The sequence below is a fragment of the Nelumbo lutea genome, chromosome 1 (genome assembly GCF_056320005.1).
Source record: "Nelumbo lutea isolate HS-2025 chromosome 1, American lotus-T2T, whole genome shotgun sequence".
Taxonomy (NCBI): domain Eukaryota; kingdom Viridiplantae; phylum Streptophyta; class Magnoliopsida; order Proteales; family Nelumbonaceae; genus Nelumbo; species Nelumbo lutea.
The window spans coordinates 2,353,627-2,369,649 of NC_142684.1; the positions used below are offsets into that span (position 1 = coordinate 2,353,627).

Genomic DNA, 16,023 nt, shown 5'->3' on the forward strand with positions numbered 1-16,023 from the left:
CCTAGGCGTTTTTTAGAAGAGCCTTGTCGAACACCCATGTGTTTTTGTATTAGGTGCTCACCCATATATATGCTATACTATTTTTTTGAATGTGCATATCTTTTATATCACTTTATTGGTTTGTTTTATCTTATTAGAATACACCCTGTTGTATATTATCAATTTTTATTAAAGTAATTCTCTTTTACATTAAAACTGCAAAAGTTTCTTTGGGTTTGAGTCTGAGACTGAGAGCTGAGAAGAGAAAACGATGACCGGGAAGTTTCCATTGTTCAGTCCAAGTAGTCCAAGACCTCCAAGGTACGCTTTTCTTCTTCTTGGGATGAAACAGGGGCTCCGCCTCCTCCTCCTCCTCCTTCCTAAAATCACACTGGTACTCCTTTCTTACTTTTAACAATCCTCCTCCATTTTTTTTAGCCTGAACCAGGGTCTCCACCCCCTTAAACACAATCCACATCGTCCTCTTGGACAATTTATGTTGGGAATGGAACAGGGGTTCTGCCCCCTTATTTTTCATTCTTTTCTTATCTGCAATCCCCCATTTTTGTTGGCTTGGATGTTAGCTATGGAATTTTATTTTTTATATGAATGATTTTGTTGCTAATAGATAGTATACAGGTATGTTGGTTAATATAAAAAACCCAAAAAGTAGCTTAAGAGGGGTAGGGATATATATTTTATACTTTCAAATTCTATTGCCTAGGCACCCGCCAGTTGCCTAGGCGATTATGTGCCTTGTGGTCGCCTAGGCTGACATAGACACCTTGACAACTATGCTATCACCCCGCTCTAGCCTACACCTTCACATCCCTCACCTCTCCGGTCATCTACCATCCTTTAGGTAGACCTCCCTCGTAGCCTTACCTCACCACCTACAGTGGGAGAGCATAGTGCTACCCATGATTCATCTCTCTCAAAATCTAATTTTTTCTTCTCTCTACATATTATCTTACTGATCTAATTTCTTCTATTTTTGTTATTGTGATTCACAATAAAATAATCAAAATATCACAGATCTGATTTCCAAGTCATTGAAACCCTAATGTGATTCTAGGTTCCTTGGAGTGATTTCTTGGGTTTCTCTTTTTTTATTTTTTTTTGGGGGTGGGGGGTGGGGGATCTATAATTGTGAAGGCATTATTAAGATGAAATAAAGAATGTAATATGTGCAATATGCTATGCATCGCTTATATATGAGTAGGTCTTTCCCCCATTACACAGCTTCTTTGTTAACCTTATGCACCTTACAGTTTAGCCCAAAGTAATTCTGCCCTGTTGATCCTTGGGTTGGCTGATGCATCTGCCAAGCCATTTGCTGATCTCTTAACCAATTGGAGGTTATACACCAGCTTGCTTTTTGCTACCTTACTTCTCTTATGACATGACTGAATTTTCATATACCTTTTTGTTTGTCTTCATCCAATCCACCAGTGCTTTTAAGTCACCTTCCACCAGTATGTTTTCCAAGTACCTTAGCTAATCTCAGCCCTTGGAGTAAGGGTAGCATTTCAACCCTTAATAATCCAATGCACCAAGGTCATCCTCTAATAATGTCATCAACAAAAAATAGTTCAAAAATAATTTGTCTTCATCAAATGAGACAACCTATCTATGATACATTCAATTATACCATCTTTGCTGTGCATCTTTTCTTGGAATATTCTTAAATTCCTTTTCTACCTTGCTGGTGGATTCTAAACTATCAATTCCGTTCATTTCTTTGCCTTTTTTATTTTATTATGTTTGTTGGGTAATGGTAGAAATTAGTTTACTTTTTTAAGGCGCATCTGAATTTGATATGAGATGTCATGTCCTCTGTTGAAGATCGTGACAAACTTGTTTATGTTAAGGAATTCTTCTTTCTAGGGCCAGCTGGGGTCTGTTTCATCTTCAGAGAGCCAGCAGCAAACAGTGGTCAGTAGTCAGTTTTATGGGACTTCACGGCAAAGTGACACAACAAGTGTTGGAGTCCAAGGAACATTTCCATCCTATCGTTCTGGCTCTGTACCTGTGGGTCTGTATGCCTTGCAGAGGGAAAGTGTATTTCCTGAGAGACCTGACCAACCTGAATGCCAGTTTTACATGAAGACCGGTGACTGTAAGTTTGGTGCGGTTTGCAGGTTCCATCATCCTAGAGAGAGACTTATTCCTGTTCCAAACTGTGTGTTGAGTCCTTTAGGCCTACCACTGCGCCCGGTGAGTATATCATCACACTTAGCTTTATAGTTTGATATAGGCCCCTATGTTGAAGATGCAAAGCTGTTTTTTTTTCTATATTGTTATTCCTTTTTCCCCTCAAATTCCATTCTATTAATAGTGCCATTTTTAATTAATAACATTTTAATTTCATAGTGAGATTAGAAGAGTTGCTACAGTACTCATTCTTCCAATACATGAAATGAAACACCATTCTATTTTGAATTCCTTTCGCCCTATGTGATTGCATCTGAACTCTGTTATTTTGTACTGTTGGAGTGTGACAAATATGCCCGATTATCATCTATCCATAAATAAAAACATGTATAGTCATAAATAATTTGCAAACTGAATTTGCCAGACAACATTTTTGGTGGTCTCTTTAAGGTTGAAATAGAAGTATCTACTTTAGCAACGTGATAAACCTGACCTTAGGTTTTCGGATCTGACACAAACATTTTTCCTTTTGAAAGGTAAAATTGTCTTTCTTTTAATGTAATAAGTATTGAGCGTCAAAAACCTCCTCTATCAATGATTTTATTTTCATGATGCCAGATACATCATTTACACAGCTGAAACATAGAAAGGTGGTTGATGAGTAGGAGATGGGGATTCAACAAGGGTTGAGCTAATGGCTGTATCAAAAGGTTGTGACTAAGTAGTGCAAATGGCTTGGTTTCAGAAATGTAGTTGTGGAAGGGACTCCAAGGTGGTTGTGGGTTATTAAAGAATACTAGCTGAGGTTTGTGGCAATATAAACATATGAAAAATAGTAGGAACCAAGATTTAAAATGTTGGCATCAGTGGAAATGTTGGTTGTCAAAAAATAGGATAGCATGTTGGAAATGTCAAAAATATTGTTAAAATTATAGACATGGTGGAAACATTATAAGATGTGAAAAAATATAAAATGATAAAAAGTATAGGCATACCTTTTTAAATTATTATCTTGTTCCAAATTACTAAACAATAAGAAGCTAAGGTTATAGAAAAAAAGATATGAAGTTGTCCTATAAACTTAAGATTCAAAGCTACATGATAAAATGAGTTAATGTAAAATTAAAACTCATAGAAAATGCAAATGATTCTAGTAGATCAAATTTGTGTTTGAAATGAATATGAGTTTTCTCAAAGTGGTAATCATGTATGTTAGGCGGGCAACACCTTTTGGATACAATCTAGGTTGAATTTGATTGGTTGTAATGCCTTTTGGATACAATCTGGGTTGAATTGATTATGTAGGGGTGGCTAGGCCTAGCACAACTCACCTCTAGAGTGGGCCTAGGTCGTGGTTGGCTACCATATGGTAGTCTAGGGAGCCACGTGGCATCGTGGCATCTCCTATTACCACTAGGACTCTGATGCAAGGTGATTTCGAATCATTCAGTTGTTGGTTCGAACTAAGAACACTATGGGTCCCACACAATCCAAAATTCGTCTATCCTATGCCCAATATTGATTGCATTTACTGCCAAAAGGGATTTGGATTTGTTTCTTATTAGGGATTGAACTGAGATTTGGGACAATTTCCAATCTTAGTTGGCATTGGATGCAACTTCATACATAAGGTTTTGGTTCACTCCTTCCAAGATAAGTAGTTGATATGATCAGTTGAATCAAACCTAAAGCCTAGGATAGGGAATCAAGCCTAAAGCCATAGTCCCTAAGTGGTAGGAACCCTAGTTTTGTTCTTGGAGCTTTGGATGCCATTGGAGCAAGGAGGTAATTGATCTGGAACCAAAGAGAAGTGAGCTATGCCACCTATAGCCTGGGATTATTTGAGGGATAGCACAAAATTTTGGGTACGAACACCGTAGAGGGCTTTTGCACTTCTGGGATGTAAAGAGACTGGGCCGAATGGGCCCTAACAGCTGCTTGTGTGATATCCTTTATTTTTATCTTTTATTTTATGTTGATGGGCCACACTTAATGGCCTGTTATTTGTTCTCGTTTTATTTTCTTTATGTAATTGCCAAGCTAGCCGCCCACTTAAGGGCATACTTGTCATCATTAATTTTTAGAGATTAATAAAATAGGGTTAGAGGAGAAGGGTGAATTATTCGACTTCTTCTGTTACCTCTTCTCTTCGACATGCACAACTCTTGCACTATTATTCAGATCTGATTTGCACTGTTAATTACTGATTTTTAATATGATATTAGAAGACTGATTCACATCTTGGTATCAGAGCGGGTACAATTCTTCTTTCTTCCTTTTTCTTCGTTCCTGTACATTCTAAAATCAAGAGAGTGTATGGAGAGATAGGTTCTCTATAGTATAGAGAATCACTTGCCTAGTTGGTAGAAGGGTTTGGAGATTTAAGTTCTGGCTGAATTTTGCCAAGAAGTGATGCTGCTTTGTTGCTGCCTGAAACCCTAGCCAACTAGGGATTTTCGAGGTTACCAGGAAAGGTGAAGCTTGGGTGTGGTGCTCTGTGCTTGGAAGGTGTCTTGTGACTGCTAAAGGAGGGCGGTTCAGGTTAGGAAGAGTTTGGGTCAGTCTGGTTGGTGCGGCACCATCTTTTCTCTTCCTCCCATCTGTTGGACGGGCAAAACCCTAGTTCTTCAAGCACCCTATTTCTGGTTTGACTTCAAGTAAGTTTGCATAGTTAAAATTTCAGTTCTTTGATTTCTATTTGATTAATGGAGGCATACGAAAGTGAGTTCAAGTAGGTGTCGGTTTCAACTGGTGTTACCACAATTATGCTAGATGGGACGAACTGTCTTGCCTGGGCACAATCTATAAAAATTTATGTTTGTAGTAGAGGAAAACTCGAGTATCTCACAGGCAGTAAGGTGAAACCCGAAGAGACAAATCCTGAATTTGAGAGATGGATGCAAGAGAACTATACCGTTATAGGATGGTTAGTTAACTCTATGCAACTTCATATAAGCCACCACTATCTCTGGATGTCTTCTGCTAAGGAGATATGGGACAGTGTAACTGAGACTTATTCACAGAAACTGAATGTAGCCCGAGCGTACAGATTGAAAAGTGATGTGAAGAACTTGAGACAGGGGGAGAAGAGTGTAGCAATCTACTACTCTATACTAAAATCCCTATGGTAGGAAATTGATGTTATGGAAACTGTGGTATGGGAGAGTAAAAAGGATGCTGAAATGTACAGAAAGCTAGTGGAGAGAAATAGGGTGTTCGGGTTTCTCACTGGACTCAACCCGGAGTTTGATATTATCAAACATAATATTTTGGCCAGAGATGAGGTTACTCTATCACAGGCATATGCCATGATAAGTAGTGAGGAAAGTAGACGACAAGTTCAGTTGCAGAGTCCACCTACAAAATACTTTGCACATGTGGGAATGAAATCTAAGGGGCCTACTGAAAAGGGGGAGCAGGTGTGTGAATATTGCAAGAAACCACGGCATACCAAGGACACTTGCTGGAAACTTCACCTTGGACTACTCCCTGAGAGGTTTAAGAACAATCCTAAGAAGGGTAGTCAAGCGGGAAAACTCAAGACTGCTAATGCTGCTACAGTACCTGAAGGGGGAAGTAAGGAGAGTGAAAAAACATCAACCGTTGAGCAGTTGGCTGCAATGAAGTCAGACTTTGAAAAGTATGGGAGGCTCCTAAATCATCTGGAAGCTACAGTTTCTTCAACCCACCCTTCTAATAGTACATCCTCTTCATCGGCTTTTGCTTACTCAGGTACATATGCCTCAACAAATCATGCTTTAGTTTTAGGTAATCATAAATTCCCTTGGATTATAGATTCCGGTGCATCAGACCATATGACCAGCCTATCTAACATTTTTTGTTCATATCATCTCCTCTCTGGGAAAGAGAAAATATCCCTTGCCGATGGGTCACTTGCCCCCATCTCTGGTAAAGGAGATATAAAGACCTCTAACACCCTATTCTTATCTTCCGTTCTCCATGTCCCTAAGCTTAACACAAACCTTTTATTTGTTAGTAGCTTAACAAAGTCCATGAACTGCAGCATAACCTTCTTTCCCACTTATTGTGTTTTTCAGGACCTATAGTCTCAGAGGACGATTGGGAGTGGCCATGAGGCAAACGGAATATACCTGCTGGGCACACCAGATCAAGCCTTGGGACCACCTCATGGAGTTGCTTTCGAGTCGGTTGTGTCAGAGTCTGTCAACAAAATTTTGTTATGTCATTTTCGGTTTGGTCATTTGTCTTTTTCTGCTTTAAGTCATCTGTTCCCAGATATGTTTAAAGGAGTGTTTTTATCTAGTCTTCATTGTGAGTCATGTGAGCTTGCAAAGCATTGTAGACATTCCTATTCAATCAGTAATAAAAGATTTGTTTCTCCTTTCCATATTGTTCACTCTGATGTGTGGGGGCCATATCACATGCCAACCATGGGGGGCTACAGGTATTTTATCATTTTTATTGATGACTATTCTCATTATATTTGGATTTATCTCATGAAATCCCGGGATGAAGTACCAATTATTGTGAAAAATTTTCATGAACTCATCCTCACCCAGTTTAATACCCGTATCAAAATATTCCGCTTTGACAATGCTAAGGAGTATTTTGGGAAAACCCTCTCCACCTATCTTGAAACTTTTGGGGTTATTCATCAAAGTTCTTGTTCCTACACTCCACAACAAAACGGGGTGGCGGAAAGAAAGAACAGACATGTGGTTGAGGTTGCCAGAACCCTTTTATTTGCATCCCATGTTCCTATAAGGTTTTGGGGAGATGCTGTTCATACTGCTACCTACTTAATCAACTGTATGCCCTCTAGGGTTCTTGGCTTTAAAACCCCCTTTAGTCTTCTCTTCCCGGATGAGGATCTCTTTTCTCTCCTACTTGTTATGTGCATATTCATAGTCACCAAAGGCATAAATTTGAACGTAAGGCTCATAAGTGTGTGTTTCTGGGATATGCCTCAAAGGGTTATTGTTGTTTTGATCCAGTTCGTGGCACCCGCTTTGTATCTCGGGATGTCACCTTTGCAGAGTTGACTCCTTTCTTTAGTATTCCTCCTGAGGGAGAGACATCTGATGAACCCTTTGCTATGTCTCCTGTTGTTCCTCTTCCCATCCCTTGTGATCTGGGTGTCCACCTCTTCCACTGGACCCACCCTTGATCCTCCTCTTGCTTCTGCTCCTACTCTCCAAAGGTGTTACCAAAGGCGGAGATTCATACATATGCAGGTTGTTTCCACTCCTTCAGAAACCCAGCTTCAACCGTCCCTGACCTTGACCTTCCTATTGCTCTTCGCAAGGGCAAGCGGAATTGTACAGCCCATTGCATCTCCAAACATTTATCTTACAAACTTCTCTCTCCTTCCTACTATTCCTTTCTTGCTTCTGTTTCTTCACATGTGATACCTAGGTCTGTACCGGAAGCATTATCTCAACCTGAATGGAGGGATGCTATGTTGACTGAACTTGAAGCATTATATAAGAACCATACCTGGGATATTGTGGACTTGCCGGAAGGGAAGGAACCGGTGGGGTGTAAATGGGTGTTTACCATTAAATATCACTATGATGGCTTGGTTGAGAGGTATAATGCTAGGTTGGTTGCCAAGGGCTACACCCAAATGTATGGCATTGACTATCTTGAGACCTTTGCTCCTGTAGCTAAGATGACTTCAGTTCGGGTCTTGCTTTCTCTAGCAACTACCTTTGATTGGCCCCTACACTAGTTTGATGTTAAAAATGCTTTCTTGATTGGAGATCTGCATGAAGAAGTCTATATGTCTCTACCTCCAGGGGTGTATGGGAAAGAAATTAAAGGCAAGGTGTGTAAACTACACAAATTCATTTATGGTCTCAAACAATCTCCTCGGGCTTGGTTTGAGAGATTTCGAGCTGCTCTTGTCTCCTTTGGCTACATTGAAACACAATCTGATCATACATTGTTCTTGAAGAGAAATAACACTCTGGTGACCTTTTTGATTGTTTATGTTGATGATATTGTGGTCACGGGTAATGACATTGAAGAGGCCCGTAAACTAAAAGGATTTCTCAACTCTGAATTTGAAATCAAAGACTTGGGAGATCTTCGGTATTTCTTGGGTATTGAAGTTGCTCAGTCTAAGGATGGTATCTTCATATCGCAGCGCAAATATGTCATTGATCTTCTTGTTGAAACGGGTAAACTTGGAGCTAAGCCTATCTCCACTCCCATTGATCCTAATCATAAGCTTTCTGCCACAGATGGTGAACCTTTGTCTGATAAGGGAGTGTTTCAGAGACTGCTTGGGAGGTTGTTATACCTTTGCATGACTCGGCCAGATATTTCCTATGCAGTAAGTGTTATTAGTCAGTTTATGCATTCTCCCAGAGATACTCATCTAGTTGCTGCAGAAAGGGTTCTGTGCTACTTGAAAGGTACTCCAGGGAAAGGTATTTTATTTGCTAAGCATGGTCACATGAAGCTGGAAGCCTTTACTGATGCAGATTGGGCAGGATGTATTGATGATAGAAGGTCCACCTCTGGTGTGCTCTGGTTGCTGGGAATATTGTGTCTTGGAGAAGTAAGAAACAATCAGTAGTTGCTAGATCCTCAATTGAAGCAAAACACAGCTGCTTGTGTGATATCCTTTATTTTTATCTTTTATTTTATGTTGATGGGCCACACTTAATGGGCCTGTTATTTGTTCTTGTTTTATTTTCTTTATGTAATTGCCAAGCTGGCCGCCCACTTAAGGGCATACTTTCATCATTAATTTTTAGAGATTAATAAAATAGGGTTAGAGGAGAAGGGTGAATCATTCGACTTCTTCTTCTCTTACCTCTTCTCTTCGACATACACAACTCTTGCACTATTATTCAGATCTGATTTGTACTGTTAATTACTAATCTGATATTAGAAGATTAATTCACATCTTGGGAGCATGGTTTTTGAGGTATGATTTAGATTTGGCCAATCAATTGATTGGATTTCCAAGGGATTTTAGGCAAGGGAGACATCTCTTGTGAAGAGATGGCTTCAACTTGTAGATCAAATTTTATGAAAATACATTAATGAGTGAGGCTGCACCTCGTGCCTCATATTAGGATGCTTGTAACTATCTATTTATCATTTGTTTCTAATGAAATCAATTGAATTTTTATCTATAAAAAAAAATCATGAAAATACATATATGCAAAATCTCCCTGTCAGTTAGGTGGCAGATTCTAGCCCATTGAAAAAGGGAATTCGTGCATGAATATTGTGCATATCTCATTCTTTTTCATACTTAATAGCATTGGACAATTATCTATTGGAGAAATATTTGCAAAATCTCCCTTTTAGTCAGGTGGCAGATGCTAGCTAGTGAAAAAGGGAATGCTTGCATGATATTGTACATATCTCATTCTTTTTCATACTTAATAGCATTGGACAATTATCAATTGGAGAAACACTAGAAGTATGAAGGATGATTGTTTATCCCAACTATATGGGGTTGGCTACATGAATCCCGTTTCGCCAATCCATTCTATTTAAAGCCATATCTACTGTTAAATTATTAGTGCTTAAATCATTTCTTACTACTGCCCATGTCATTTTTTTTTTCTACCCTAAGCTCTTTTAGCCCCTTCAATGTGTAATAAATCACTTCTAACTAGCACAGTTGGTGGTTTTCAATGCACATGCCCAAACCATCTTAGTCTACTCTCTCAGTTGGTGGTTTTCACTTCTCTCTCACATTTTATCACCTATTGGAGCTACTCCTAGGTTCCTATAGATAACTTCATTTCTAATCCTATCCTTTCTAGTTTTTCCACTCATCCATCTTAGCTTTTGCATTTTTTGCCACATCCATTTTCCTATGATTTCTTCTGTATTTTTTTTTGATGAATTTCTTCTATATTTTTTTACACTATCATTTTTTATAATATATAGTTTACTAAAGAGTCAACATGATACATTGTTGCTGCCTTTTAATTTAATTTTTGTTGCGATATGTTCTATTCAAAAATCAAAACTTTTGAAAATTTAATAATAAGAAGACACAATTGGTTGCTCTTAGAGTTAGTACTCATTGTTCTCTGTACTATACTAGTGAGAGGACAGTTGTGTTAAGATGGAGATACCTGGAATGATAAGGTGAGTTTACAAGAAAAGGCCATGTTAGCCTGTAACCAACACCACTTGAGTATAACCACAATAACAGAATGTATAACAAGATTGTGCAAGTGGGTGAACCAGTGTAATTGACTGTGTTACAAATATAGATAGTGAAAGAAGTATTGGTGGGAGGCAGTCATTCATTTCCCAATTTTGAAGGGATAGGATATCCATCACATGGACGCCCAAAGATTGCGGAATAAGGGGGTGAATTTCAAAAATTTTTATCTCCCTTCAACTAGGAATCGCATTCCCTATTTAGAAAATCATATTTTCAATGATCATTCTTGAACCATAAACTGAACCAGATCTGAACCAAAAGGACTAGGGAGAGATAATACCTGATACGGAGAAGCAGTATCTCCCAATGGAAGTGTTCACGCCCAAGGAAGGATCCAAATCTGCTCCCACTGAAGATGGCACAGTGCAGGGTGGAGCAGAATCAACAGTGTTATTCCAAAAAAACTTGACCCTTTGCAAGAATCAACTGGATGGCTTGTGAATACAACTCCAACCAATATTTTCTCCAAAAGATTGGTATCAAGATCAAATCTTGATTTCTCCCAAGAACTGGAGATCGAATTGCTGGAGGCGGCAGCAAGAGAGTATTTGCAGGGTGCAGAATTCTCTCTTCTTGTAAACTCAGCTCTGAAGACAAGAAAGTGTTGGTTGCATGTCTAAAGGCTGCCGCCCCCTCCTCCTTTTATAATCTCAAAGGGATCAGCTCCTAATCCCATTAGGAGTTGCTAACCCAAATCATATTTGGATTAGAAGTCCCTTTAAGTGATAAGGGATAACCCTTATCTTATCTGCAGATTTGATCAGCCATCTCCTAATCTAATTAGGAGGCTTCCATATCTAAATCTTATTTAGGTCTTAGACTCTTTAAGTGGATATGGTTTGGACCCAATCCTATCAGCTGATCCATCTTAGAATTCGCCCCTTTAAGTGACTAATCAAATTAGCCCAGTTCAGAATGGGCTTAAGGCCCATTTAATGTTATGTATTCATTTAGTCTTCCAAACTGCTGCCCAGTTGGGCTTCCTTGTATGGCGTGGGACCCTAACATTGATCTATACATCAGCCACATGGGTTCAGCCTAGCCTTTGTTACAAGGCCTGGCCGAATACACTGTTATGGATAGTGCACCCCTTGAAAACCATCTCATGGTCTCTATGGGCCCAACACTTACCCTAAGTGGTCCCTGGGCCAAGCCACCTTGTAACACGCAGGGACTGTGGGTAGATGCAAGATTAGCCCATCAGGTATTATCCTCAATGGTCTTACACTTAACCTCTCAGCCCATAATGATCATACACTGCCCGACAAGAGAGGACCTCTCCCTCGGTTACAAGGAACATTGTTGCACTCTCTCTTATATGGATCCCGGGAATTAAAACCTTTTGCAAATCATTTCGAAACCATAATATATATACTTTTATATCTCATATAAAATATATTTTGCAAATTAAATCTCAACGATTGAAATCAGCTGCCGGCAGTCTTGGTTTCCATCATTGAGAGTGCATCCCCGATCATTACCTTTGTCCGACAAAGGGGCTGATCCTGTCACTATGATCACCCACTCAGATGAATTCTCAGACTGTCCCAACATACTCTGGTTTTGACCCCCGCTAAGGATCTCACTAATTGGTATATCAAAGACAATCCAATCCGACACTTAGTGCAGTATCATAATCGAGTCTAGGGGTTGGGTGTAATTTTCCAGTTTTGCCCATCAATCTCCAAGATCCAAGGCAATACTGGAAATCTGGTCCAGTTCAAAGATTCAATTAATCCTACACTGTATGTGCCTATGGTCTCACCCTGGCAGCTGAGACAGGCCACCCCAACCGAATTGGTGGCACCACAGTGTCAGCATTGTCAGGATAGGTCTCCCCAAACCTACCATAAACATTCTAAACTAATACGAGTCTCATTAAGTGTCCAGTTTAAGGGTATTACACAGAAACATACCAAGGGAACGTGAATCAAATATGCATTTTTATTCATTTACAATAAACTCATAAAGTACATCATCTTGATTGAAGCTAAGGGCATACAAAATTGTCCAACAAATTTATATATGTTTCTCTCCCTGTCTCTCTCTCTCTCTTTGTAGCAAGAGGTAGGCTCCCTTGAAGAGCCCTGTGTTAGGCGGAATCCTTACAAATTGGTATTAAAGCTCCAGATGCCAAGTACAAGAACATCCCGGTTTTCTCAAGAGGTGATCCAACACCATGGCTCTGTATGGAATGCTATTTTGATTACCATGACACACTTGGCTCAGGTTGTGTTCCCCTTGCCTTTGCTCACTTGGAAGGAGAAACAATATTGTGGTAACAATGGTATTGGCGGTGACACCCAAGAGCTACATGGATGGATTTCATAGACATCATAACCATACGATTTGGAACCTCAACCTTCAATGACCATGATGAGAGCTTGGCCAAATTGCAATAAACCTAATCAGTCCAAGACTATTAAATGGCGTTCAAGAGATTAGTGGTACATGTCCATGTGTTGTTAGAAAAAGCATTGGTTGATAGCTTCATCGGTAATTTAAATGAAGAATTGAGGTTGGAGGTTAAAGTGATGCAACCTACCTTCGTTCTTGATGCGGCGACACTAGCTTGACTGGATGAAAATAAGACGAGCTGAGCAAGGAGATTTAATAGGCCACTAGGACTCGTAGTTAGACCAGGCATACCGAATCCAAAACTTGGAATCTTGGGTAAACTAGAAACCATACCATGAGTCTTGGACAAGGAAGGGAGCTCCGATGCAGGCATAATCATGCCAGTAAAAGGAATAACCTAGGTCAAGATGCAGGCCCATAGAGATGAAGGCCTCTATTATGTTTGTGGAGATAAATTTGGGTTGACCATTGTTGCAAGACCCAATAGGTATTCTTCCTTCAACCTGAAACTACGAGCATTGAGGAAGAACCTTCTAGTGGTAGGAACCAGCTGACGACCAAGCATTGATTGTTCTTGCATCCTCTTGAGCTATGAGAGTGACAGGGTTGACACAAGAGCACCATGTGTTGGTCCTCATAAACAACGACAGTACCTTCAACTTTGTTACACAAACGTTGGTGAGGCAACTATGGATTCCGGTCCAGCCATCCATGGCCTTCTAAGTGCATGTGGCCAATGGAAGCAACCTGATGTGCAACAGTATATGTATGGGGGTTAAGGCTTAAAATACAAGGACATGAATTCAAGGTAGATTTGCACCCCTTGGAAATCAGTGGAGCAAATGTAGTTCTTGGGGTCCAATGAATTGAGGCAGTTAGGGCCAGTTATTTGCTATTGGGCCCACCTCACCATGAACTTCCAGGTGGGAGAATTACAGTTGCATATCCAAGGGTGACTTTCCAAAGATATAGGGCCCATCAGCCTTGCCACATTAAGGAAACAAGCAACAGGTCCAGCCCACGTTATTTTGATGTAAATAGATTCTCACTGTGCTAGCCCAACCTTATCCAAAGAAGCAATTTCAATGGCTGAGGATTTCCATATGTGGTTACAACTACTCCAACAACTTTTTGTGTTTTTTGAAGAATCAAAAAGGCTTCCACCGGAATGTGTCCATGACCATCGCACTCCTCCCTTTTTTTTGATAAGTAACAAAAAAATATTAAAAATAAAAATAGGATACAATCCTAAAGGTAGGTGTTAAGACAATACCCCCAAGCCCCTATCGGCGTATCGGGCGTTTTGATACTTGTTTTTTTACTATTTTTTATTTTTTTTCAAAACTAGTTCAGGGGAGCTGGTCTAGGACCCCTCCATCCCCTGAACCAGTCAGACCCCTGATACACCCACTGTAGGGGCGTATCGGAAGGGTCCCGAAACGATACGTATCGGCCGATATGGGCCAATACGTAATGATACTTTGAACCTTGGTTACAACAATTGCTCCAACAATTTTTTGTGGTTTTTGAAGAACCAAAAGTGCTTCTGCCGGAATGTGTCCATGCCCACTAATGTAAGACCTTATCATTACCCTCGTTTCTAGAAATTAGAAATTGAGAAGCAATTACAAGATATGCTTGATAGAAAAATTATACAACCTAGTCATAGTCCATTCTTCTCAGAACTACTAGTTAAGAAGGATGGGGCATGGTGGTTTTGCATCAACTACAGAGCCTTGAACAACATTACTGTGAAGGACTGGTTCTCAACACCGATATTTGATGAATTGCTAGATGAACTTAGGTATGCCACGATATTTTCCAAATTGGACCTAAGGGCAGGATATCATCAAATTTGGGTTCATGACAATAACATCCACAAGACCGCCTTCCACACACACGATGGGTACTACGAGTTTTTGGTCATGCCATTTGGGCTGACCAATGCTTTGGAAACCTTTCAAGCCCTTATGAATGATGTGTTTCAGTCCCACTTGTGCAAATTCATACTAGTTTTTTTTTATTAGATACTAGTATATAGTGCTACATGGGACGAACATCTAGTGCACCTACAGGTTAACTTTTTGCAAAAGTGTCTAAATGTGCATTTGGACAGATGCTACTACCTTGGGTATGTAGTTGAAAATGGATCTGTAGCGGTGGACCTGGAAAATTTTTCTAGTAGGATAAATTGGCCCCAACCACAAAATATCAAAGAGTTAGGGGCCTCTTGGACCCAATAGGGTACTACCGTTGGTTCATCAAAGGATATGAGTTGATTGCCACTCCTCTGACAATTCTGCTTAAGAAAAATGGATTTTGCTGGACTGTTGAGGCCCAACAGACCTTTGAGACACTGAAAGCTACTGTCTCCTCCCCACCATTGTTGGTCCTATCTCCTATGGCGTAGGTTCATCATAAGAACCGATCATCAGAGCTTAAAATTTTTGTTGGAGCAGTCAGTTTTATCTCCATAGCAACAGCGGTTGGGTAGCTAAATTACTTGGCTATGATTACGTGGTTGAATACAAGGCTGGGCACAGTAATAGAGCTGCAGACGCACTATCATGCCAACCACAACTATTCCCATTATTAATCACTTCCCCAGTTTGCTCTCTCATGGATCAGCTATGGGATGAAGCTCAAATTCACCCAGAATTGAGCATCTTTCAGCGGTCCAGAATGACCCAACCAACCACCCAGGATACACAGTGGAGGATGTCTTATTGTTTTATATACACCGACTGGTGCTACCATGCAATTCAGCCCACATTCACCAGCTCCTAGAATTATTCTACTCATCACTAGAAAGAGGCCATTCAGGAGTTTTCCACGCTTACAAGAGACTTTCCGCCCAATTCCATTGGAAGGGAATGTGAAATTCTGTCCAACAGTTCAGAGCTGAATGTGCCATCTGTCAGAGATACAAGGCCGCTGACACCAGAAGTCTAGCAGTTCTACTTCAACTGCTTCCCATCCCCACACAAGTATGGGCCAATATATCAATGGACTTTGTGATGGGCTTACCCCTTTTCTATGGAAAATCCTTCATTCTTGTAGTTGTGGATAGATTTACGAAATATTGCCACTTTCTTCATCTCTCCCACCCCTTCACAGCTTCAATGGAGGCTGGGATCTTTATTAAGGAAGTGGTATGGCTGCATGGTCTTCCTAATTCCATTGTATCAGACCATGACACAATCTTCATGAGTTGCTTTTGGGCTGAACTCTTTTGGCTCCAAGGAATGAAACTCTTGAAATCCACCATCTACCACCCCCAAACAGTTGGCCAGACAGAGGTGGTAAACTGGAGTTTAGAGACCTACTTATGATGCTATGCAGGAAAC

At 40.1% G+C, this 16,023-nt stretch overlaps 1 protein-coding gene across 4 annotated transcripts in view; it reads left to right on the forward strand.

The window, feature by feature from the left end:
- Positions 1-16,023, forward strand: part of ZFN1 (zinc finger protein 1) — a 69,244-nt gene that overhangs the window by 44,817 nt on the left and 8,404 nt on the right. For 2 of the 4 annotated variants that reach the window (XM_088964581.1, XM_088964579.1), the window contains one exon: positions 1,867-2,196. In XM_088964581.1, coding sequence (XP_088820707.1) covers positions 1,867-2,196 — 330 coding nt within the window. The remainder of the gene's footprint in view (positions 1-1,866; positions 2,197-16,023) is intronic. The other 2 variants (XM_088964582.1, XM_088964580.1) reach the window with 1 other exon arrangement.